Genomic DNA, 26,116 nt, shown 5'->3' with positions numbered 1-26,116 from the left:
TGCCTAGATCTAGTCAATACATTTTTTTTCTGACTGTAACTGTATAAAATATTAAGCATTTCATTTTTAAAAAAAATAGTTCTGAAATACTGAAAAGATTTTTTTTTGAAGGAAATTATGTAGAGCTTTTTTTTTCTTTTTTTTTTTGGTTTGTTTTCCTTTATGTGTCCACACAAACAGAAACAAAATCATTCTGGATATTCAGTTGTTCTTGTGATTTTTGCAGCTGAAATCCCTGTAATAACCATGGCAATCACACCTGATTTCAGATTCTAGATGAATGTTAAAGAGTGGATCAGCTCCTTGAAAGTGAACTGTTTTCTTTCAAGTATTCTAATGACAAAAACAAGAAATGCTTTCCCTGCACAACTGAATCTAACATTCTTTTGAGCATTTTCTGTGATGTCAGTGAGTCTTTAAGAAATTGTTACTATATGTTATGTATTCTAAAACAGCTGCTGGTTGCTAAAGGAGCAAAATGACACATTCACCTTTGAATATGGTAGTTGATTCAGTTTATGTTCTCTACTTTAGCTAATTAAGCACCAAGAACCCTATCTTGGGTTGGGTGATGTTGTTGGCTGACTATGTTGGTAAAAAGTACAGGATTGTTTGAGAATTGAGGCAGTACTTACCCTTACTGAGGACTGTACAGCCTGGCCTGAAAGAAATTATTTTAGCTCAAGCTTGACTGTATTTAAAAATGTCAATCCTGCGAATTCAGGCCTCATTTTGTGGGAGCAATCTATGAAGAAGAAGGACTACTGTTACATTAATTTGAAGGGGGTTTTTAAAAATATGTGGTGTATAAAATGGTTTTATCTTCAAGTCATGAAAAAATATGATTTTTTTTTGTTTGTTTGGTTTTTTTTAGCATAGAACAGTGCCTTAAAGACCTGCAGTCTGAAGTAAATGAAATATGTACTGATGAAATACTGCAAAGCACAACTGACTGTCTTCAGTGGCTAAACAACTGCAATTTTAGTTCTCTCAAATCCTCTTCTACACACCATGGAGAGCTGATAGAGTTCCTTAGGACCCTGGTAAAAATTGTTTCCTAAAGACTTTCGTATTTATAAAAGTTAGTTATGTGATGTTGGAGGGGAGGGGGGGGGTTAAGGTTAATTAATTTTCTTTTTTCAATATTCACTGTTGTGATGATACTTTAGGAATTTTATTGTAAGGCTTAGCATTGTTTTTATGTCTGCAGCAGAGGGTTATGTTTCCTTTTGATCGTGCCTGGAATAGACAAGCTTGGGTCAAAATCTTTTCACTGATGCTACCACATGTTCAGCACCATTTTATAAACACATGTTGATAAATAGTATCTGAAATTACTGTCTACTCTGAGGCTGTTACTGCTTGTCTGTCATTTGTGTCAGTGTGTATTTAACTCATGTAATACACATTATTGTCCTCTATGCATTCTTTACACGTTAACTTCCTATATGCTTTTTCTAATTAGAAAAGTGGGAGCTACATGCATTACCCTGCCCAGCTGTACAGCTAGATGTAACCAGAAGTCAAATTTCACTTCAGTGAAAAAATCGTCATTTTATATGATGTTTTTATCCAAAATTTTTATTAAAAGTTAAACTTAGAATTTATATGTGGATATGGAAGTGTGGAAAATTGAATTGGCTAGATGAGTGAAGGACGTACCTCAGTCAGTGACTGCCTGCAAGTATACATATAGAGTATGTATGTCTGTGTTTTATGATGTATGCATGTATGAGGGTCAAAACAAACAAACAGTATCCAGTGGATGTTTTATTTGTAGAACATGAACACCTTTAGACTAAGTTTGGCCATGGAAAACTGCTATGGAGAGGTGGACTATTTTCTCGTCTGGGACTATTCCCGGGGTAGAACTCAAGCTTCATCAAATCACCTCTTGCCTTTTAACTCTTAAAACTGGTTGTTGATCTTTCAGTCACCCTTGAATCCGGTGGATATTAATCTGTGTCATGTGAGGATGTCCTCTCTAGAAACACCAGGTCTTTAATGTTCACGTGGTGAAGAAGTGATTTTGTCCCCTTCTAACACAGGTGATCAATATGAATGTTGCTGTTAATAATCACCACGCTCAAGGGTGTCAGAGACTGCTACATGTCGTATTTGATGTACACAAAATGAGATAATTGGAGAAAAGGCTGTCTGATGAGGTCTTTTGTTATTCCTTTTAGTCCAGTTAGATCCTTACTTAGGTCCCTTCAGAAGAGAGCATGGCCGTGATGATTTGTGTCCATTCCCCGCTTTCCTCTTTCTCCGAGGTCTCTCCAGGCCATATGCCTGAACACCAGGTGGCGGCATTTGTTTGGGAAACACCAGAATGTCCCCATCTCTAGAATGGGTCCGATATATCTTACAGAAAATGTGCTTTCCAGCTCTTCAGCTTCCCAGGAGCACACTGACTGCAAGTGTAGAATCCAGTTAGGCCTTGAGAATGGCTCTGTGGCAGACTGCGAAACAGACAGCAAAGTGTGAGAAGGCTTAAAGTCTCAATTCTGCACAGCTGATCAGGAAAACATCTGCTGAGCTGAGGAATGGGACATCGCTGTCTCCAGGCTCATGGCTTCTCACATAGTCCATCCTGTTGTGTAGATGAGACTGCAGAGGAAAAATGTGTATGTATTAGCACAGACAGTCCATCTGCAAGAAGTTGTACTTACGGAAGATAACCTTTAGTGCCATACACAGATCTTCAGTAAACTATTTTCAATATTATTCAGCATTAATGCAGTTACTACAATCCAGCCTTTCTTAAATGTATCCCCATCCATTGAACTAATTACTCAGCTGACTTAATTTCTCACTGTCAAGCTTTTGACTAAGTACCATATAATACATCTTGAATAACAGTAGCCTTCCCTCTACTTCAGTAAAATACCCCTACTCATGGTTATTTATTTGGTTAGGGATTTTGTTTATCTTTTAAGCTGCTGCAACAATTAAAAATAATGCAAAGCACTGTATGTACTTTGGCTTAGATGCTTTGTTTAGGTTTATTGTTAGCATGGTATTTTCATGCATTTGTGAACTCTCGTAGAAATAGTGAGAGGCTCTTCACAAAGCCTGAAAATGTTAATTCTGTGAAATCTTGCCATTCTCTGTGCTGCTTTGTAATTCTAAATATTTAAGAGCCAAATATGCACATCAATACGCCTTCATTAAATTCTGTTCCTGCTAAACTAGTAACAAAATCTTTCTCTTATTCAAGTTGTTTATTGGTATGTTGTAGTGTGTAGTAGGTAGCAGTCCAGTTCACAGACTACAAGTGTTTTCCTGGATATTGTCGTCACTAACTTCCTTTGCTTGTAGAACTTTTCATGCTTCTCTGAGACCTTTCGATACTAATTTGGATGTTTTTCTCTTGAATAGTTTTGGCATCATCTTTTGAAGTATTTTCACAGATTAATTTTCAAATGGAAAAGTCTGTGTCAATATAGGCAATGTTCAAAGAGATTTGATGACACTGTGTTTTCAGAGCTTCAAAGTTCACTTCAGGGGCTCTTTTCCTGAGTAACACTAAGTCTAAGATGGCATCTGTAAGCTACCTAATTTTAATGCTTTAAGTTGCAAAAGGCTTGAAACAATACTTAGCTTCTTGCTGGCTTTCATGAATAAAAATGTTTCTACTTAACCTTAAAAAACAGCAGTAGGGATTTGCTTGGAAGACATTTTGGATTCATCATCCAAAGGCATCACTTACACTCACTCTGTCAGTTTCTCTTGCTTCATTCATTTCAAAATACAGTATTTGAGTGTGATTAATTAAAAAATAAAATAACTTCTAAACTCCAGAAGTCTACCTGTAGAGACTTGACTTTTCAACGCAGTGGTTAGTGTTTAAGGTTTCAGTTTGCATGCTGAGGCGCATTCTCTTTGGGGACACAAAACTTCAGTAGGTAATAAACGAAAATCAAATCAGTCTTATGTATATGCATATTGATATGCATGATTTAAGATTTTAACTAGTTATACATATTTCCGTCACATGCACATGCTTTACTGATAATTCCTTTAATTCAGTCTTCCACATGTGTTTCCTCCTTGTAAATAAAAAAAAAATATTATAGGAAGCATTCTGAAATAAAAATGTAAAAGGGAAGAAAAATAGCTAGTCTGTTATTTTTAAGATTTTCCTTTATGGGAGGCAGCCATGCTCTCTGCCTTTTGTTCAGAATTACCTACTGTGGTGCAAGTATCTTATTTTTCATTTTTCGTCATGGAGCACTCCAGAGTAAAGGGCAATAGGAAGGTTAAAGTCTTGTTTTCTCCTGTAAGGGTTCAACAGCTTTGAATCATCCAGAAAAAAAAGAGTTCTGATAATGAAAATTTTTGTGCATGAGGGAAAAAAACCCCACTCCACGGAATTTTTTGTTCTGAATTTTGTCTTTTTTCATTTATTTTTATAAATTATGTACTGATAAAAGCCTGCTACAGTGGAGAAATAAAACATTTTGTGTTGGAAATTATTATCTTGAGGCAATACATTCTCAGATTTGATTTCTCTTTCTTTCAAAAAGGGAAAAGAAAGAAAACTAGTCATTTCGTCAAATACTTCAGGTTAAATTGTTCAGTAGTCTGAAGGTGGAAGGTTGCCTACAGTTTCTTTACCAGCCTTGCTTTATGGGATGGAGTATGGCTGGGAGACCAGGTGAAGGACATAGAAAGGGCTATCGTTATGCCATTTGCCACAGTTCATTTCTCTGCTGGAGAGAAGGAATAGAAGCTGAGGGAACAAGTGAGAGGGGTTCTAAGTCTTGGTTCACCTAAGCTTGCCTGCTTGGTTCCTGAAGCCCAGAAAATCAAGAGTACAACCAGTTTCTATTTTCTTCTGGCTGTGATAGAAAAATCTGTAGTGAGCACGATTGCAGCTGGAGGACTGAGAGCAGGTCTTTACAGATAAAAACTTCAGAGCCAACCTGCAGCAGGATAAAAGGGTGAGGATATGGGAAATGGATGTGTAACAGACAAGTTTTTTTGCTGAGAAAGGAAGAAGATTTTGGTGGCCAGTGACCATGGAACTGCGAAGTTGTCTTCTGCTTACAAGTTGAACACAGCTTGTTCATGCAAATGATTGCCTTGTACATATTAAGGAAAGCCAGAAAGTGCTGTTTAAATTTGTGTCGTTCTGTAGAAAGCATTGAGCTGTGACAAGAGGAACTGCTATATGCTCTGTGGCCTCTTGAACTGGAAGCAGCTCTGAAGTCAGAGATCCTGGCCCTGGACCAAGAGGGAACTCTTCAGGCTCAGCTGAAGTAGGAACAGCACATGCGCCCGTGTGGTTTCACCCACCTGACTGACTGGCTTCCTTCTTCTCCAACCCATTTAGCTGAGATGTATTTTCGTTAATGTATCAGTCTGCATCATGGTTTGACAGGATACACAGCTTCTTATTCTTCTGCCCTGTGTGATCTAAGCCTGCTCAATTTTTAACAAGTTTTCAATTTTAGTTCTTTAAGGGGGTCCTGGGAAGATTATTTTATCCTTACAATGGCCTTTTTGATGGTTGCCTGCTGAGCTGTTTCATTCTATAAATTCCTGTCTTGGTTTTATGAGAAAAACCTGTCATTATCTGTGTAAATCTTGAGTAATTTTTCATATCATTTTCTTTGAAAGATGTGTGCGTGCACTGCAACAAACAGGCTGCCAAAGCTTAGCAAATGAGCTTTCTAAAGATTTCCCTTAAATTGTGCGTTAGAATTGATTGAGAAAAGAGGTTGAGAATGTAATAAAAGATGAGAAGTGAGTTATTTGGGCAGGTAGACAAGATGGATTAGCATGTAATTCCATGGGAAAACAGGCTTTGTTATTTCTTTTCTTTATATAGCAATTTGTTGGAGTTTCTTATTTGCTGTTAAGATAATTAACATTGGAAACAATTGGTACTCTAGCATGAAGCTGTTCGTTTTATGAGCCAGAACTAACAAAACATTTCTAAAATACTGTCTGATTTGCTTTTGTTAGCAAAGCTTGCTGAAGAACGAGCAAAATCAAGAAGAAATGATACTTCACTTCCTTTTGGATCTCTCTAGTCAGTGTGGTGTCTCATTTCCCTGTACTCCAAGTGGGACGTCTTTTGAATTAACATCCTCCCTTCATGCCATTGAGGATGATTCATCTATGGATGTGAAATCTCTCTGGGATGATGTGAGATTGCATCTTCGTCGATTCTTAGTGAATAGACTGCAAAGTCAAGAAGAAACAAATACTAATGCTTTACAACAGCAAATGGAGTTCAAAACGCAGTGCATACAGCAACTTTTATTCCTTTATCCTGAATCAGATGTTTTAACAAAGTATCAAAATATGCAGAATAAACTGGTCAGTGACCTTCTACAGAACTGTGTTTTGTCTAGTAGTGGTGAAACGAGTTTTGATAAGGTAGTTCATGGTTACCAAAGTTCTGTACCCACATTGTCCACAATGATAAAAGAGGATTTGTATATACTAACTGGAACTATTGATCTTTCATCATCATTGAAGTTTATTAATGAAACTTATCTGGATACCATCACTGAAGAAATGACAGTTCTTCTTGAAAGACTTTGTGAGCTGCAATTCAAAGAAAATGCTCTACATATAGTTAAGGCAAACAAGATTTCAAAGAAGCATAGAGGAACAGTTCATGCTGCGGGTTAGTAGCCTTATTTTATGTTCATTGTAGTTAGATATTATTTTAATTCTTTTTTTTTTCCAGTATATTTGATTATTTCCTATGAAGAGGGAGGCCTGAGATTATGAATTATAGCTTTATTTTTTAACTATATTACTGCAGTAGACTTAGAATCTGTGGTGTAGCTGTGATGAAAAAGGTTCTAAAGGATGTAACTTATGTTTATATATATAGAAACCCCTTTAGGATTCACTGGGTAACGTTGTTATGTCATAGTCATTTTTTTTCAGTCTAACATTCCAACTGCCAAAATATACTGTAGAATAAGAACTATCCAATCCAGATTTAAAAACATGCAAGCTCTTCAGTCTTCTACCCGCACTATTTTCTAATAGTCAGAAGTTTAAAGGATGTTATAGGACAGTCTGTACAGTAATGTGAACATGAAATAGACACAGATTCATACATCAGAGCTGAATCAAAATTTTACTAGGCAGATTGTAATTCTTAAAAAGGTACATAAAAAGTCATTTAAGTTTTACATTTTCTAGTCTTGTGAAAATATGGTAAGTGAAAATATGGTAAGCGCGAGTTGATGCTACCTGGGCATTTGGTGTAAGGAACTTACGTTGTAAGGTGTATGTGGTATTTCTGTATTTTCTTTTTACAGTTGGTGACTCTGACATTCTAATTTCCAAACGGAGGAATCAGAGCTTTAGAAAAAAGATCATGCAGAGTGGAAACTTTTGTATCATAATTGCATGATTGCATGTAATTGCCTTTTCAGTGCAGAATTTTGAGCACTCCTTTGTGCAAGAGCTGTTTGTTTAAAACATAGCTTTCCATAAAGGTGAAGTAGTTTGCAGACAGAAAATATTAAAAGTTTAGAATAATGGAGAGTACAGAAACAGAACATAGATCTCTGAGTTGTGCAACATGCACAAAAGATGAGGTTATGATTTGCCAGACCTATGCAAATGAAAATTATACTCTTGTGAGTTTTAAATTCAATATACATGTTAATGTAAGTCAACTGGAAATTCCACTGGAATACATGCTGGAATAATTTTTCAACAGAAGCTGAAATACAGAGGAATATGTGGAACATAGGAAAGATGAAGTAAGGGAAAAGGTGTGCAGAGAAATAATGTGAAAGGATGAGAAGTTCAATTTAAAGTTGATATATTAGTGGAATGGAATGTTGGTGGGAAACTAGGAGAAATAATGTCAAGAGTATGCTGAATTATGAAATAAATGACAGAAATGTATCTCTGAGTTACGTAAGGAGATGGGTGTCAGTGAAAGGATTCACTGACAGAAAATGACTGGTACAGAACTGGAAGTTTGTAACTTAATCTTTTTTTCAATCTCAAAACATTTGACAAAGATGGGGAGGTTCAGTTATCTCCATTTTATATCTAACACATGGAGATTAAAATGACCATAAGGGTGGCTCTTTAAAAACCCCACACATTAACTGCTTCTATACCACAAGAAGGAACAGAACAATCCTTCAGACTATGAAGATAGTAATTCCTTTGCTTAAATTTTGTTTGCCAGTATATGTAGCTTTCTGTGATTTTGGGCCAGTACATCTATCAGGACAGATTTCCAGTGCACAGTTCTATTGTATATTCAAAAGAAACAGGAATATAGAAATATGCAAATTAAATATTGAGACCTGATTGCAACTTTTAAAATGTTTGCTGCAATTAATTAAAAAAAAAGTAGAAATTTCTGTATATTATAAATCCCACAGAACTTTTTATTTTGATTCAAAATGTTTCAAAGGTCAGATTTGCAGGCTGAGTAACTGTCCCTTTAGCACCCACAAAATGTGTTTGGGAGTGGTGTTTGTTAATATCACTTAATCCTCAAAATTAGTTTCTTCACACTAGCTGTGATACTCATGTCTTCATCTTATTTTACTTCAAGAAGCTGCTGTGAGAAGCAAACATTGATGCATCTGCACTCTCTCTTACTAGTTTTCTGCAGAATCAGACAGTTCCAGATGATCTGTGGTTATAGACTGCAGGCAGCCAAACAATAAAGGGACAATAGTGAAGTCAGCAGGCAAGAGCAAAATTGGGAGTCAGAGTTGGGAAGTCACATGGGAGGTCTTTATTAATTTTGTGGACATGTCATAACCTATTATTTGGGATTATTAACCAAGTCAAGCAAAATTTATACATATGTTATTGCCAAAACCAATTATTATTGAATAGTTTATTGCATACGAGCTTATATGTGAAGTGTTTTCTAGAAAGAGAATTCTCTTTTCTAAATGTTTGAATATACTATTTATACCATTAAGTCACAAAAAGGCACTTTTCCTTCGGAATTAGGGTGTTCACAAGGCAGTTTGTGCTGAAATGGCTATTCAGGAAAAAATTCTTCAGAATAACTATTTTGGGAGGTTTATAATGGTAGACAAGTTTTTAATGTCAAATGGCTTTTTGTGCTTGAAACTCTTATTAAATTCTGATACCTTTGGTGCCCTGCCACAACTGAGAGTGGAAGCTTGTATTTAAACACAGGTTAAATAAAAGACAGCTTTAATAGCTTGCCTTAACAGTGATACCCAGTTTGCTGACTGTTAAAAAAAATATAAAGCATGCTGCAGTGTGGAGGGAAGGGGAGAATGGAAGGAGATATTTTTTCTTAGTTTACTTAGTACGCCTTCAGGGAAATGGGGTTGTCAGTTTGCTGTTGGGTTGGGTTTTTTCATAACAACTGCTGTAGTCCGTCCTACTATATAGGAGAAGAAAATAACGGAAAATAGTGAAACAATGCTAGAACTTCAGAAAACTTTATATAGATGGCCTACTTCTGTCCAGAAAATAAAAGCGGTCTATAACAAGCTTTAAGAGAGTTATAAATCTTTAAAATATTTCATATATCTATTTGTGAAGTAAATAATTAACATTTTTGTTTTCATGCTGTATTGGAACAGTTGTTTGTCAAATAGTGTAATGGGATTGTATCCATTTATCAGGATTGAAAATGAGCATGGTTTTAGAGAGAAGCTGGCAAAATAGTATGTGAAGAGACAAATTCTCTGGAACTTGGCATCTTTGATTGCCAGCTCTAGTGGAGGCAGGTGGTTTTATGTTATAACTTGATCCAGGCAGCTGCTTTTCAGCTTCTCTCTTGAGATTTTTTGCTTCAATTTCCAATGTGATATTTCTCAGAAATTATTTGCAATACGTCTATTAAATGTGGATTGTACTTTTACCTTTGGAGCCTTTTTCGTTTTAATTTACAAAAACAGTTAAGCTAGTTTAATCAGGCATTACTAACCTATCTTAATCCCTGATCTCTCTTAGATGAAGAAACAGCTACTCTTGTAATAGATAAGACATGAGCCAAAGAAACTTAAACCCCATGAAATTATACATATTTTATGTATTAGTGGAAAGCTTTCTTTGGTTTTATTTATATACATATACACAGATATATAAATGCCTATATATATACAGACTGTGTATATGTCTGTATATATATATATATACAGAGAGAATGTAAATACACCTGTAGACTAATTAGTCAATTTTTAAATTTCCCATAGTTAAGACCAACCAGAGGTTAGAGCTTTGAAGGGTGGGTTTTTTGTGACATATTCAAATTCATTGGCTTAATATTTTAATTTAGACACATACTTGCTAGTGACCCTAGGCTTTCAAACCTAATGACATTTGTGAATAAAAAATATTTTTAGTATATTTATATAATTAATAATTTTTTTAAAATCTTAGATTAAATTTGTTTTTTTAAATATGAGGCAGTGCGTAGTGCATGAAGATCAGAAGTTCCAGCCCAACACATTCTATGATTCTATGATTTTATGATTCTATGATTTTGTGATTCTAAGATTATCCTAAAGAAAACATTTCTGCAAAGTGAAGGTAAACTGAAGTGATGCAGGTTTGACTAAGTGCCTTTTCAGCTAAAAAGTAATTAAATAACCTTCACTGATATATTTTAATATTCATCTTTTCCACTTTTTTCCCCAGTGTACCATCCTCTTACTTATGTGTCCAGCAAGCTTCTATTCTGTTTTCTTTCTCCAGAATATGACCAACTTCCATTCTGTTCTAAAGATATATTCAAATGCAAAGTGTGATTTAAGTTATATTTTTAATTTATTATCTTTAAACATTTCTGAGTTCCTACAGAATATATAGTGTTTCTATAGTGTTCATGGAACACCTAATGTGAATATGGCATGTATCTAAACTTGAATAGAAGGGCTAAATATTGTTTAAAGGAGCTGAATTTGTGCAGTGCAGTTGAGAGCAGGAAGAGAAACAGGCTTTGGAGTAGCTTGTTGAAATGAAGGTGACTTTCAGACGTTAAATAAAAGTACTTGATAAGGCAAAAGTATTTTGAGGTCACGTGTACTTACCTATTCCCAGCAATTTTCTGTCCACCTAAGTTGAAATACAAGTTTTGAGTTTTGGACGTTTGACTTAAATTTGATTTCTCTTCTGCATTCATGTGCACATGGCTTTATTGCCCCTAGTTTATCATTTCCTCCCTTTGAAATAAAGAACCTTAGTTTCAGACTTGCTTTTATCCTTCCATTTAATTTAAATTCATTCAGTTTTGTGATCTCTTGAGCCACGATTATTGCCTACAACCAATCTTCTATGATCTTCGTTTTATCTATCAAAAATATGCCTAAAATAGCATTGATACCTGCTGGTTTAGTGACTGCATTTAGTTATTCATGTCTGGGAATAATTAGGACTCAATAACTTTAGTGTAATTTATTCTCCCATTTCTATGTGGAAATTAAAGAATTCCAGACTTGGTTTCATGTAATTAATATTTATATTTTTGCACCTTTTTTGAGATTTATGTCCAGATTACAGTCTGTAGCAGGTAATTTACAATATTTATGTTGTTGTGATGATTTTTTTTCCTTCGGGTTTTCTTATCTGTAATCCATTGTTAGATCTCTCTTTTTAGAAGTATTAGGAAGAATGGGGAAGGTATCTCAGTCACTTGGCTTACTGCTGTTCTAGAAACTCCTGTAGTATCTCTCTGAAGTGCCGGTGAGGTATGCTGATATAGAGTAGCCTGTGCGGATTACAGATTATAATATCCACTATCACATCCCATGCATAAAGACAAGCACATTTTTGTTGCTAAGGGACAAACATCTTAGAAATGTACAACGTTAAAAATTAGTTATGGAGGCTTATTTAAATTTGAGGTGGCTTTTTTTTTTGTTAATTTAAGCTTTAAAACATTTCACAACCTATCACAATGACTTTTAGATCTTATAAAAACAAAAATAACGACAACAGAAACTGGAACTTCACCTTCCTTGCATATCCTCTTTCTGTTTTAATTTCTCCAGCGGGCCCACAATAACCCGCTCATCCCTCCTGATGGACATGCTGGGTTTGTTTCTGCTTCTGTACAGCAGCGAGAGCTGAGGTGCTTCCAGTGTATTTCTGTCTGCCTGGCAAAGTCTTCTGTTTCTGCTCTCCGTCACTCCACAGAGAGGCTGGTAACAGAGCTCTTACAGGAATGGGGCTTTAGGGACATGGTTAAAGCAAGACAAGGAGCAGTTGCTGGAGTGAACAGTACCTGCGCACAGTAAGGCTCTGCAGCTCATGACTCCTTGAGCTGCACTGGCCTGGTGATGCATGTCGCAGTCTTCGCCATATGTTATATGGGTGGAGTGGAAAATCGTAGTTTCCATCTGTGAAAGGTGGGGAGGTAACACGTATCGAGTAAAACCGTATCACTTCTCCCTTATGCATGTATATATCCTTCACAGAGGACACAAGGACATTGGCAAAAACAACACTGGAGCTACATATGGATCGAGTAAAAATGCAGATGTCGTCAATAGATTTTTTTACTTTATAAATAGCAGAGATTTCTAATTGAGTATAATGGGCCAATCAATACTGAGATATTCAGTAGGTTTAATTGTGACTTATTTAAAATAATGGAGCAGACGGTGTTGGTGGGAATTTATAATAGGAAGTTAAAATGGAAAACCAGTGGACATACAGATATGAGGCAGATTTCTGCAGTTGTCTTTCTTGCTTGGGAAACCTATAAAATCTTGACAGCCAAAACAAGATCCTATTACTCAGGGGAAACAAAATAAATGTCTTTGCATTTAATATAGGAAATAATGTGTTTCATAGCCTCTTTGTCACATTTTATTTATTTCTTATCCTTGCAAGTATTGTATTTGATTTCTACTGCACAATTATATTAAATGGAAATATGAGTCGTACTGGGGAGAAAATAAAACCATCTGTTTGAACACATAGAGTTGAAGTTTTAATAAACAAGAGGTACTCTTTTAAAGGCCATATGATCGTAATACCCTAGGACCACAAATGTGTTTCTAGTGGGAGAATGACATTTTCATAAAGATTGCAAAAGCATTAAGCTTGTTACTTTTTAAGCTTATAGTAGGGGGTAAGATAACAGTATCTAAGTTACTGAAATGTCAGTTGAACTGACAGAATTTCAAAGCTGATGGCATGCCTGAATACCTTCCTTCTTTTAAGAGCAGTTGCTTGATATTACTTCTTAAGCCCAGAATTTGAAGACAGGCAGTGAAATCTCGTTATTGACTCTTTCTCATGTTGAAAAGATGCCTATTTCCAGAATATTATTATGTCCTTTATTTAGTAAGATAAGTAAACACTAATTTTACTTTTCAATTTATTTATATATTTTAAACACAAAATTATTGGTGCTCTTTTGTGTTACGTTTTTTTTAGTCTGTTGTGTCCTAATGAAGTTCTTCCACTCCATCTTTTTCAACAGAATTCAAACCTGTTTTCTGCATTTTGAAGTTCCATTCTTGGTTTGTGGGTTCTTTTTGCTTTCAAACTGTTCAGAATTAGCAAGCACCAACTAATTATTTTCCTTTTTGTTCTCTCAGCACACCTGCATGGTCTTCCTCAGCGTGAAGAGAGCATTTAACTCCCTATGCCCTCTAATTATTGCATTCCTCTCCCAAGTTTAAGAGATTAAAGTGATTTACTCTCCAGTCTCATACTTTGTGAGTGGTCAGAGGTCAGTCTGAAATTTACACTGTAGTATTCTGTTTAAAAATAAAAAGTGACAAAATTGGAGAGAGAATTGCTAAGCTAAGCTATCATTTACTTCAGAATATAGGCCTGTGTAAAGAAAAGTGTGTAAAAGTTCTGGCAAATAAGATGAGACCTCAAAAATGTCTTTTAAAGAAGCTCCTGAAATACTGATTGAAAAGAACTTTGGTACAAGAATCTTTTCAATATATGCATCTACCATCATATAGTCACAAGTTATTTAGATTGCCCTGGCTGTAATTTTGGTCAAGACAGAGAATGTCTTCTATCGCAAAATCTGTATTCAGAGAGCAAATTTGACTTTAAAAGGGCAAAATGTTTTTCATCACTATTGTTCGTTTTGCAAAAAAACTATATGTGTTTAAATTGGGGGTGTGTCACACCCGTAAGATGGATGTTACATGCTGAGTTGCAACCTGAATCTCCTTTTCACTGTGCCATAGGCTTAGAAATTTTAAAAACCCCTCCATCTTCAATCAAGATGATCTGCTGTATCAACTGAGTTTTTTGAAAAACAAAGCTTTCAGTTATTTTACAATACTTTCCACTAAATTTGCTGAATATAGCAAGGCAGTGGATGTATTCCTATCTGACTGAGATAGAAAAGAAGTGGTTATAACAAAGTCCAAATTCTTAGAAATTTAGTAGTTAGTGCTCTTGAGATTGCAGATGGTCTGGAATTGGATCAGTTACTGGTCTCAGACTTTCGAGAAGAGTTTCCTTCTCCTCAGCAGCTTCATGCACTGATCATCATCTGGCTAAGATCAAATCTTTGTATTTAAATGCGTATCAGGTTACTGATATGCTGTTCATATACTAGAAAAGTCCAGCAACTTCAGTAACACAAAAATAAGGTGTTCTGCTACATGCAGTGCTATCAGCTCATATATAAAGACGTATTTTAAGAGTAGTCTGAGTTCAGTGAGTAGGAACCTGTGTGTGTACATTCATGCTGACGTAGGACTAATGACTAATCCTTCATTGTACTCATTTGTCTACAAAATGTTTGTTAAAAGGTTATGAATTTCGATACTAATTTCTCTAGACGTTTTTAAATTGCAGTGTCTGCCCTTTTTTCTGTACGCCTAGATTTGTTCCTGATTTTTATTTTTCTTGTAAAAGTAATCAAGAGAACTTCGTGGTGACTTTGCCTAACTAGGGTTTTAAAATATAAAAAGGTAGGAAGCAGAAATGTGAGTACTGACTCTAGCTTTATGAGTATTTTTTTGAGTGTCTTCTCTTGTTAGAACAAAAGCTGTCACTATCTGCCTCTGCTATATCTTGAAAATTCCAAGGAGTAAGAGAAGCAAAAGTGACAGAGGCACTTTAATCTATTATTTAAGGAAATACATAAAATTGTGCGTAGACTACACAAAGGGATGATGAACACTTAATAGAAATTCCTGATTGGTTGAAAGTTCCTAACGATCTAATTTCAATAGAGTAGTTCTGATGTAGTGAACCAATCTCTGAGACATCCAGGCATTCCACTGTGAATGTAAATACAGAGGATAGAAATGAAGCTAGATTACATTTTTGTATTTGCAGACGTTAGAGAAATTAAAATCGGATTAAGACAAATATGTTAATTACTGTGTTACCAAATACAAATTACAATTATCTTTCATCAGCTAAGTTTTTTAAATGGTTTATAGGGAAACATCTGCATGTCCTATCGAAGTTAGAATTCGTGAGAAAGTTTGACAAATGTGACAGTACTAAATTTCTATTTTGGCAAAGACCAAAGAGGAAGATCGACTTCTTAGAGTTTTCCAAGGACTCCTCTGTTTCAGAATAGCTGCTATCTGCGGTTTGCTACAGTCTCCCTCAGTTTTTATGCTTTCGTCAGAGACGCTCCTTTGGTGTTTTCTGTGCATGTATTGGAAGAGTTCAGGGGATGCTATGACTCTCTCAGCCCACAGCATAGGCAAGACAATCTAAAAGGTGTATGTTTAACCAGTGTCTGTCATTGGTAAAGCCAGAATATGGATTCAGTTCTGCTGAGAAATATTATGAAGAGTAGCATTTTGTTTAGGAGTCCCAAAGAGAACTGTTTGCTTATAGTCACTTCAGAAGGAATTGTCGCCTACAGATTAGCACCTAAAAAGACCCCATAAATGCTATAAACAACTGCAAATATAGTAGATCTACAAGTTTTACAACTATTTTAAGTAAAAGAAAGTTTAAACAATATCAGCTATTTCATTATGGTAATACTTACCAGGTATGATTGGGCACTGACTGCTAAATTCCTTAAATGGACCCATCATTAATTAGTTTTAATTCAGAGACTGATTAATTTGTTTACATTTGAATTCTTTAAAATGTATAGCAGAAATTGCAATGTATGATCAGAATATCTTGCAATTTATTAGAGTATGCATGTGGGTCTGAAAATAAAGGAGCATGTTGAGTCTCTGGTTTCAGAGCAAGCCGCAGTAGGTGTCTGTGTATAAAGCAGTTTTATTAAACATTATTACAGGGCACTTCATCCTCAGAGCACTTGAGAAAGTCTCTGTAATTCGTTCAACAGTTACAAAGTAGCTGTGTGCTGTCACAGAGTCAGATTGGTGAGATGATTTGCTCAAAATTACTACATAAATTTGGTGTCAGAGCATGATCAGATGTTCTTGCTTTCCGACTGGTGTTTTTCCGGCCCTGGTCTTTGATCAGTTGGCCGGTGAACATGATTTGAAGTAAAGATTTCATTCTGACAGACCTGTACACTCAGTATTGACAAAGGACTTAAGCATTTAGTAGCAAACATCTAGCAACCTGATAGGGAACCAGCCTTCATGATGAGGTGAAAACTGCTCTCGTTTAACTGGGAAGATATTATGGAACAGATTTGATTAAAATTTCATGTATAGTGAATCTCTTTCAAAACACTAATGTAGTCTTCACTGAGGTTGTTTAATAGCTGGCAGTGACATATCTCTTTCTATGACAGACACACTGTCTTGATTAAATATATGCAAATTTATACATGCTTTTCATGTTTATACATAAGTTGAGATCCCTTACTTCACTACATGTTTTTGACACATGCACAGTATGGATGTATAGCATAAGCACTTACAAAAGTCACAAGCTAATGGTGATGTCTAATAAGAAAATGTTTGCTGTCCTTAGATCTCTGACCGTTTATTTTATTTTTTTTAAGGGACAAAAATAAGCCAAACACGTAGTTTGTTTGTGTGAGCTGCTTTATCAGATTCTCCTGATGCTGCTGGGTTTCACTGGAACTAACAGGGAGCTGCAAAGCAAGACAGGTGTTTAAAAAAACTTAAACACTCGGATAACAGTTTGCATCCACACAGTTTCCTTTGCTGCACTGATAGTTCTTTATAGGTCTGTCAGTTTCAATCAGCGGAGAGCACGTGTGATCAGTATATCTGATAAACTTGTCAATGCCTTTTTAAAGCAGGATTCCCCAACCTATTCTATTCAACTCTCCTCCCCCCTTTCCTTTTTCATCATTTCAAGTAGAATCTTGATAAGACAGAGATATGTCACAGGCAGCTGTGTATAGCTAGCTCAGGCTACAACTAATTTGTGCAGGAAAAAATTAAATCAGGAGGTAAATTATTTCATGATTGCTCATTCCCAGCAGAGTTGGGCATCATTCTGAGGAAAATATCAAATAATTGGTTTCAGGCCATGTCAGACACATGCAATTCCCTTCACTAATGGCTATGTGAGGTAGCACTAGGCCTCAGGGGTCACCGAAGAACTGAAAATAGCTTAGTGCCAGGCACAGCAATAGAGAGACAGAGCACATAGGAAATGAAGTGGCAATAAGTGCAATCTATAGGGGAAATGTGCTTCGCTTGGAGTTTAATATATTGGCTTAGAATCTGGCAGTAAGCCACGCAACAATTGTTTACCTTTTTGTCAGCATCTGCATCTGTTCTGTTTTGTAAACGGCACTTAACTTTCAGTCAGTAAATGCTGGAATCAATAACAACTGTTAAGGGATTTCCTTTTTTTTTTCATATTCCGTAACAAATGCATGCTATAAACAATGTTTACCTTAGATTAACAAGGAACAGACATTAACAGGGTCAAAGGGATTTGGTTGGGAACATTTAATATCTTCTTGGGTTTGCAGTAATTGTATCTGTGTGATTTGAATGTATCTTGTAACCTATCCAAATTAAACTGTTAAAAAAATGCTAGCATGCGGTAATGAAGATGATTTTTATTAATTATCTTAAGTACCGTGTATAGAAAAGTGCTGGCACTGTTTGTAATAATTTAGTTCTGTGTAATATTGTGTATTACATCTGCTATGCAGAAATATTAAGTTGCCTCTTACAGTATGAGGAAATTAGTGATTATATCCAGCAATACTAATTATTTAAACCTAGCAGTTACATTAAAAAATATACACCAAAATGCAGTTTGAGAAAAGCATAAGCAGATGTCCACAAAAAAGGAATATATCATTACTAAACACAAGGGAGAGAATACTACAGTTTATATACAAGCTCTGTTTAGGAGATAGTGTGCAGATGAGCGCTGTCATAAATGCAAGATTGTTATAATAGTTATAGCATCACTTAAAAGTTAATATCACTGAGAGCTGAGGAACACATTATTGTTAATGGAATTTATGTATGTAACTCCCTGTGCACTGCTTTAAAAATTTACCCCATGAAATATCCCTAAACACGGTGACTGTCAGCAGATGAGTTTTTATTGCTTTGTTAGGCTATTGCTTTTCAGATTTTAAGAAAATGTTAGTTCCATTTTTGAAAAGGCTCTATTTTTTGTATGCAGGTTGCAGTTAGATTTTAAGTTCAATATTACCCCTTTTCTTCTCCCGTTTTCTTCCTCACATAGCTTTATTGCGTGGAATCCCTGACACCACTTTCTTGTGTACCTTTGTAGAACAATATTTCAGATCTATCTTATTAAGCCTTATAAATGGGGGCAAGGGAATGATATTTAATGTATTGGGAAGGTGTTTTACAGTAAAATTGATTAAAAGGGTTTTAAGCCCTTGGTTTTTTTTTGCTGAGGGAGAATTCCCCACTGTAATCACTGAAGAAGACAGTCATCAGGTTGCCTTCCAAGGATTCCATCATGAGTCTCAGAAGCAGTTTAGCTGTGTGGCTCTGTACACTGAGTCGTAAGGCTAATTAATCTGAGGACAATGCTGTCGGAGTGTAGCTCTTCTTGAACATCCACAGCCAGGTCACCTTTAATGCAGGGATTTCTGCACCACACTTTACTGTGTCACAGCCCTGGATGGGTTGATATGATCGGGATAATCCATTCGTTTTTCTGAGATGTTGTGAATGCCATTTTGTTTAAAATGTGTAAGGTACCATGCTCGTTAGAAAAAAAAAAAAAACAAATAAAAAGTCAGAAAAGTCATGTTAAAGTTATGAGATTCATTCATATGCATGCTTTCTAATGCCTTTTGAGATTTAAATGCTTCCAGGCTATAACCAAGGAAATTGGGAACACTTTATTTAGTGATTTCAAGAGCTACAGCTTTGAGGAAAGGGCCACTTTTGAAACTGGATGTAAAATCACAAGTTAGCAGGTGTACACAGGTCATTTAGACCTAGCACAGCCTTTTTTCTCATAATGCTTCATTTCTATAAAGATGAGGGCAAATCTTTTTTAAATGGTAAGATAAGGGCAGATACCTTGCTACTGGATATAAGCATTAAGGAGAAGATCAGGTACTGTGATCAAGTGCTTTACTGAATGTCTTTCACTCTGTGTTGCTGGAAAAATGCTTAACTTAGTAGCTGGCTTACAATTCATATGGGCACTTCTCAGCTTCATTGCTGTAAAGTGAAATTCTCTAATACCAACTTTTTTTATTCCTAAGAGCTCCCAAGTGGTCACATTATTTTGCAGAAAATACCTCTATATACAAGTACACGTCAGAGAAGGCTGAGATTCAGTGTTTGAGACATACCACATCCACACTGAATTTAACCTTGATGTTTGAATGACACGCTGATTTTTTGTTGGAATTAATGTTGAGTAGAGATAGCTCTACAATGTATTTATCTTGTTAGAGGGTGAGGTATTAATTTAACTGTTAGTATTGTGAAGTAGTCCCTGACTTCATTAGTAATCCCTTTTTAAAGTATTCACAGTTTCTCTAGACTATATCCTATGTATGCATATTTTTTAGTTGTTGATGTAGAAAAAAGTGTAAAAGGCTTAGGGAAGGGCAACAAGTTGATAAAAAGTATAGAACAGCTTCCATACAAGGAGAAATAAGCAAGCTACAATTCTTGAGTCTGAAAATAAAATTAAGACGATAGGATACAATGTCTATAAAATGAAGGGAGGCACTGGAAAAATAAAGAAGTATTGATAGTTGACTGACTCTTAAAACTATCTGGCATCAGGAGGAGCTTGAAGATGAAATATTCAGGCACACGAAATTGTATATTTGTTAACCCAGAGTGTAGGTAAAGTTTTGTTTGAACTTCTTTCCAAAAAACATTATGGATGATAGAAAAGGTGAAGGGGTAACGAGAGAAACTGTTGAAATGGAAACCCACTAGACTATTCTTGTGTGCTGCATCTGTCTGTGGAAGCTGCCCAACTGCAAGAGCCAGGTAAGCTCTGAGGAATAATAGTGTGTATGGTTCTCTTGTTCTATTTTTATTTAGTTTTCCTCTTTCAGTCACTGACAAGCTGAGGATGCTAGGATAAAGTCTCTGTAGCTGAACTCAGTGTAGCTACTCTTAGGGTATTACGTTCTTATTTTTGTGATACATAGAGATGCTAATTTCTTAGCCACTCCTGTTTTAGGTGCTTATAATTTTTCAAACTAGATATATTTTGCACTAACATTTTTTATAATTAGTCTACGTGAAAAACATTATATTATTCTCTGTTCTGAGGATTTCACATTAAAAGTTTCAGTAAAGTTACTGCGTGCTTGTTTGGAGCATCATTTTTTTCATATTCTAGGAAAAGTGTTGAGTCATGCATTTTTATTACTTGTTGGTAGAAGGAGTGGTTTTCTAACTAATTAAATTAAAATTGTTTTCAGCCTAGCATTTCAAGCCTAAGATAAAAGAATAAAGATTTAAGGCAGCATGCTTCTCTGCCATTTAAAAGTCCTGAAGCCTTAGAGTGCTATCAGAAGTCCAGATATAAAGCTATCTGAACTTTCTGTGTTTAGCTTCATCTGCACAAAACAAATGCCATTTTTGCTGTTTTCTAGTTATTGTTTTTGTGTGTCACTAAACTGTATTGTAGAAAATGGTAATGGGAGTGCTTACATTTTTGTAGGATGTGTTTGTAGTGCATGCTCATCTTGAATTATCAACATCTAAATCTAAATATTTACTGTTAACCAAGAGCCATCGTTTGTGCAATGAAACAGCAAAACCCTGTGTATGTTACTGATTCTTGACTGTTTCAGCAGAAGTTTGTTTCTAAGTTTTACCTATGCTCTTTCTGTCTAGATTCTGTCATAATTTTTCTGCGTAGCTCCTCCAATTCCAGGAGAGTTTTCCAGTCTGAGAAACTAGGGAGAAAAGCAAGAAACTGTGGGATGACCATTGCAAGAATTTCGGGTTTTACATGATTCAGGAAGTTAGCATAGGGGATGAGGATTTTCTGTTCTAAATTATACAACAGCTTAGTAAATTTGTTTAGGTTTAGAACATATGAAAATGCAACTGAAGAGTTTTTCCTCATGGATGATAGAACAGTTTTGTCTTAAATTTACCTAAGAACCTGAATTGACTGTATGTTAAAGCATGCATGGCCTATGGAATTTGTGCTGAGGTGTTAAAACACCTTTGCCAGAATTTTGAGAACTGGATTAGTATTTACGTTGCATGATAACCAACGATGGGACAGAAGTTTAGATTTTTTGAAAGGCTGTATAAAAAAAAGTAGATCAAACTTGGTTTGTGTTTTATTATTGATGTATGTTTATCATGAATTAACACTACCTTAATCTGGGCTGTGTGGAACCTGGACTATTCTGCTTGTTTCGTGTATTTTTAAATTTCTTAATACAAGGCTTGTTTTTAATGTATTTTTTCCTCAAAGAATAGCTTTAATTAGTTATTGTTGTGACACTGATGCCTTCACTTAGGGCTTCTCAGGTATGTAATATTTGCAGTGAACATACTTCGTTCTTAGACTTGCTAGCATTTGAGGTTTTCCTGCTGCTTTGGAAAGGACTATGCATTTACCTTTTTTTTTTTTAATGTTGTGGTGCTTGGATGAGATCTGAACAGAAACTTGAGATCTGGTGAAGTCTGTCTCTAGCCCTAATTTAACAGAGCAGTCAGAGTGCTTATTCCTACCTCCTGAAGACTACTAGTGTGCTCCTGCCCAGATACAACCATCCAGATTGTCTCTGGTAAAACGGACTGCTTCATTCTTCAGCAAGTGTGGTATGTCCTTCAGATCTTAGGAAAATGTCTTCAGTTTCAATCTATTCTGCTAAAGTGAAAGGCCAAACTGGAAAACAAATGCTCCCAGTTTCTCTGATGCTATATGACTGCATCAGCTGCCTTGGCACCAGTGCATTCTGGCACACATTGTGCAATTTGGTAGACTTCCGATATTAGCTTTGTTTGTTTGGGCCTTCTTTTTCTATAAGCCAAGCTCTCCAAGAGTCACCTGGTTTGGGATGGCAGACTTCTGCTAGCTGTCATTAGGTGATTGGGGTAGTAAATCGGAGGAAATGAAGTACCCTTGATAACCCCTTTGCCTTTGTGTGATAGGAAGTCAAGAGTGCAGATTATCTAAATATTAAGATATTAAGATATTAAAAGGATTAAAAGTTTGAGCTTATTCCTTTGCATCCTTCCAGTTTCGTATAGTGAACCATCAATGTTTATTTACTTGTTACACATAAATTCAATACAGGTTCAAACTAATTCAAATAAATTTGTTGTCTTTTCCACCTCCTCTTCCCTTTACCCCAAGAAAGGACCACAGTTTAGATAGAAGAAGCCTGAAGTACTTTGTCTTCTTTCCTCTTAGGAAAATAATTATGCTGTCCTTCATGAAGCAGAAAGACAGTTTTCCAGAAATTACCCATTATTCTGTGATTTTAGTCTGAAAACTGAAGCTTCCTAAGGGCCATGCAACAAAGCCCTGAGTACACTGGGCCTTAATGTCTCTCACCATCCTCTTCTGTTGTCTCTACCACAGCCTGCCCAAAGACTCATTTCAGATGGAATCTTGGTCTTCGGTTCTCACCTGAAGTACATCACAGGTCTCCTGATGTCCAAGAGACCTGTGGCTGGTCATGGACCACATCGATTCAGATTTTCTGGCTTGAGCTTGAGTCTGCTTTATGACCATGGACCTACCTAATTATTGCTGAACTGTGCCTGACTCTTGGCTCCCATCACCAGACCTGATCCCGACTCCAAGCTGTGAATTAACTTCCTGGCTTAACTTCAGATTTGCATCATCATTATCAACTTGGCTGATGATCTGGACTGTTGTTTGAAACCTGACTGTCGTTTCTGGGTCTGACTTGCTTACCTTGCTTAGGGAGTGCAGCACAGGTCCCTAGCTGCTGAGGAACCTGTCCTGATGGCCATATCATCATGCTCTGTCCCTCAGGGAGCAGCCAGCCTTTGGTGGTCCCTGACATTGTACTTGGTTTGGATCTTTTTTTGTTGGGCTAAAGATAGTTCATAGTACTGGCTTAGGATTTTTCTGCTGGCAGATACAGCCTCCAGAGCAGTTCAGAAATCATCAGTATAGGGAGTAGTTTTGTCCAGCACTATTTTTCTGCTTCTTTTTCTGCACAGGAGGAAGCCTGAGGCTATGTTCAGATGCTCAGAACCTTTTCTTACTCCTCTGTGTTTATTTAGGTCCTGACCTCACCTCTATTTAGAGCAATATTTGCAAAATTGGCTCATTAGAACATTGACAATGGCTGTATGATCCACTTTGGCTCCCTGTGGTGTCTCTACCGGCCTCTCTGTCCCTTTTCAGAAGTTCTTCTCACATGGTAGTGCTTTAACAGACATCACCATGCTCTGTTGTTAGGAGACACCGCAGAGGTGCTGTTGATGTATGCCTGCAGCTGAAGTTTCTGGTGCAGCTATTTCCTTGTGCGAAGACCATATGAATGCAGAAAAAGGAAGTTTAGAAGACTGATAGCAGCAAACTGCAGTTGATTCAGGAAGTTTGTTTGTATTGTGTAACTTGTGACATGCTTCCTTCCACTCTGAAGTTAGACTGAAATGCGATTGCTAACAAATTTGTGGGTGGCTGAGATCACCTTCATGTGCTTCAAGTCACTCTGTGCAGGGTCTTCTGTGATTGTGTAGGGTGCCCTCAGCAGCTTTACATCTTGCTGGGTAAATGAGTTATGTTAGTTCTCTGGCCTAGCATCATAAGTCATGATTCATTCACTATTTTTTTCATATTAATTGTACACCAGTCTGCATCATGAACCTCCAGACAAGTTCATAACACCAAGATTTGGTTGAACATGTATCACAGTGTATCATCTGTCCACATGGAGGCCTCTACTCTTCATGGCAATCTTCTACAAGACTTACAAACCTGTTTGCACATTTTCTGTATGCCATCGTTTTGGCTGATTAACTGTTGGCTGTTAGAGAGTTCTTGCATGTTTCTGTCCTGTGGTTGTTCAATCAGCTCAGTGTCTGAAGAGACATACTTTTTCATTCCCCTCTGCTAAAAAATGGGCTGTGATATGCTTATTCATCAGCCTGGTCAGTGGTCTTCAAGGTTGAAGTCAGTATTTTGAAACAGTCAGATGTCTGTGATGTATATAAGGTCTTCCAATCAAGCTTTGAGTACTCAGGTGCGTGCATACTATTTGGTCCTTAGGCAGTAAATAAATGAGTTGTAATTTCGGTGAGGCAATAAAACCGTGGACATGGAAGATACTCTGTGAAAGGACATCCACTTTTGGTGGTTCCTCCCATCCAGCTCTTTCAAGCTGCTGCGGATGAACCAAGCTGAGTTGAGGTTCAAGCTAACTTCTTCCTAAAGTTAGACTGTCCAGTAATGTGCTCTTGTGATATAAGCCCATGAGAAATAGCAGCAGTCTTAAATGAGAATTAGTCTGTGTCTGTGTTTCTGCATAGCTTGTGCTTCAGCAGCTGTAGAGCCTGCAAACTATAGTAAGACCCACAGTTTTTGTGTGAGTAAAATGAGATGCAACAGTGCCTTGCAGTGATAGCTTTGGATAGTACAGGTGAGTTGTTCAAAAATTGCTGCCCTGAGTCGAGAGCCTCAAAACCTGTGAGCTGCGCAGAATAACACGTAACTTTACATGAGCTGTGTGGGCCAGCAACTGAGAGGTGTTACTGGACCTTTCAAACACGCACTGCATTATTACCATCAATTTTGGGCCACAGCCTGTTTAAATGATACATTGGCATGATTTGTGCTGATTGCTAGTGTGAGAGCACATGCCTTTACCCATCTATAGTGTTGTGACAAAAAGCTTTTGTAGACAATGCAGGGATCTTTATCACCTCCAGATATTTGGTATACTTACACATTAAATGTAAGTTGCATTACATTTTCTTTATCATACCAAAACGTAACAGGGGACAAAAAGAAATTTAAGAATGAGTTACCCTGTAGTATATGGAGCTGTCCATAAATTCGATCGATATATGTATTTGGTTGGTTGGTTGGTTCGTCCATTTTTCTTCTTCCAGAGTCTTGGGATCTGGCTTTTGCCTTGCCTCCCATCTTAAAAATTCTCCGCCTGATGTCTATAGTGCAAGATGATTGTTTAGCCTTCTTCCTCTCTTCTGGGAGAATATTATTTGTTACATGGTGGCCCGATTTTCCTTTCTGTTTTCTAATGCCTTTATCTTGACCATCCCACAGAGGTTTGCACATCACTTTATGTTGAATTGGATCACCAAGTTCTCACTGCTTGCAGGTTTCTGATGAATTTGAGAACTGATTCAAGCAATTTCAACTTCATGCTTGAGGCCTTCAGGAGTGCACTTAACATTGTTGTTTCATCTCCTTTCCTCTCATTTGTGAGGGTTGACTGCTTATCAGATGGCAGCGCCTATGTTCGTGCCTTTTTATCAGAGACAGAATTTCCTCTATGCTTACCTCCATGTTTTTCTTAATTTTGTACCAAAGTTTTGTCAGCCACGAAATTAAATGCGTATTCTTCACTACCTTCAGGTGTCTAGAAGTTTGTCTGTACTTTGCAACCTAGAAATCTGAAGGGCTTTTCTAGATGTTGGTAGAACTTATGTAGTATTAAATAGTGAGCCTTTGCTCTGATGGTTATGTAAGTGTTTATTTACATATACTGTAATGTGCTTTGTCCTACATTAAAGCATTCTCTCAGCTTCTTAACAGCATGAAAAAAGAGGGATCTTTGAACTCAGTATCTTGAGCTTCCAGCTGAAATATACTTTGAATGGTC

General features: G+C 36.5%; 1 protein-coding gene across 1 annotated transcript in view; it reads left to right on the top strand.

Annotated features, from left to right (window-relative positions):
- Window positions 1-874: 874 nt before the first annotated feature.
- Window positions 875-26,116, top strand: part of KIAA0825 (KIAA0825 ortholog) — a gene marked incomplete at its 5' end in the record, with an annotated part of 50,878 nt that continues 25,636 nt past the window's right edge. Inside the window, 2 exons of the mRNA XM_009866996.1 lie at window positions 875-1,043; window positions 5,974-6,643. Coding sequence (XP_009865298.1) covers window positions 875-1,043; window positions 5,974-6,643 — 839 coding nt within the window. The remainder of the gene's footprint in view (window positions 1,044-5,973; window positions 6,644-26,116) is intronic.

The sequence above is a fragment of the Apaloderma vittatum genome, unplaced genomic scaffold (assembly GCF_000703405.1).
Source record: "Apaloderma vittatum isolate BGI_N311 unplaced genomic scaffold, ASM70340v1 scaffold4173, whole genome shotgun sequence".
Taxonomy (NCBI): domain Eukaryota; kingdom Metazoa; phylum Chordata; class Aves; order Trogoniformes; family Trogonidae; genus Apaloderma; species Apaloderma vittatum.
The sequence above is the reverse complement of the archived record's forward strand: the minus strand, read 5'-3'. Positions and strand labels throughout refer to the sequence as shown.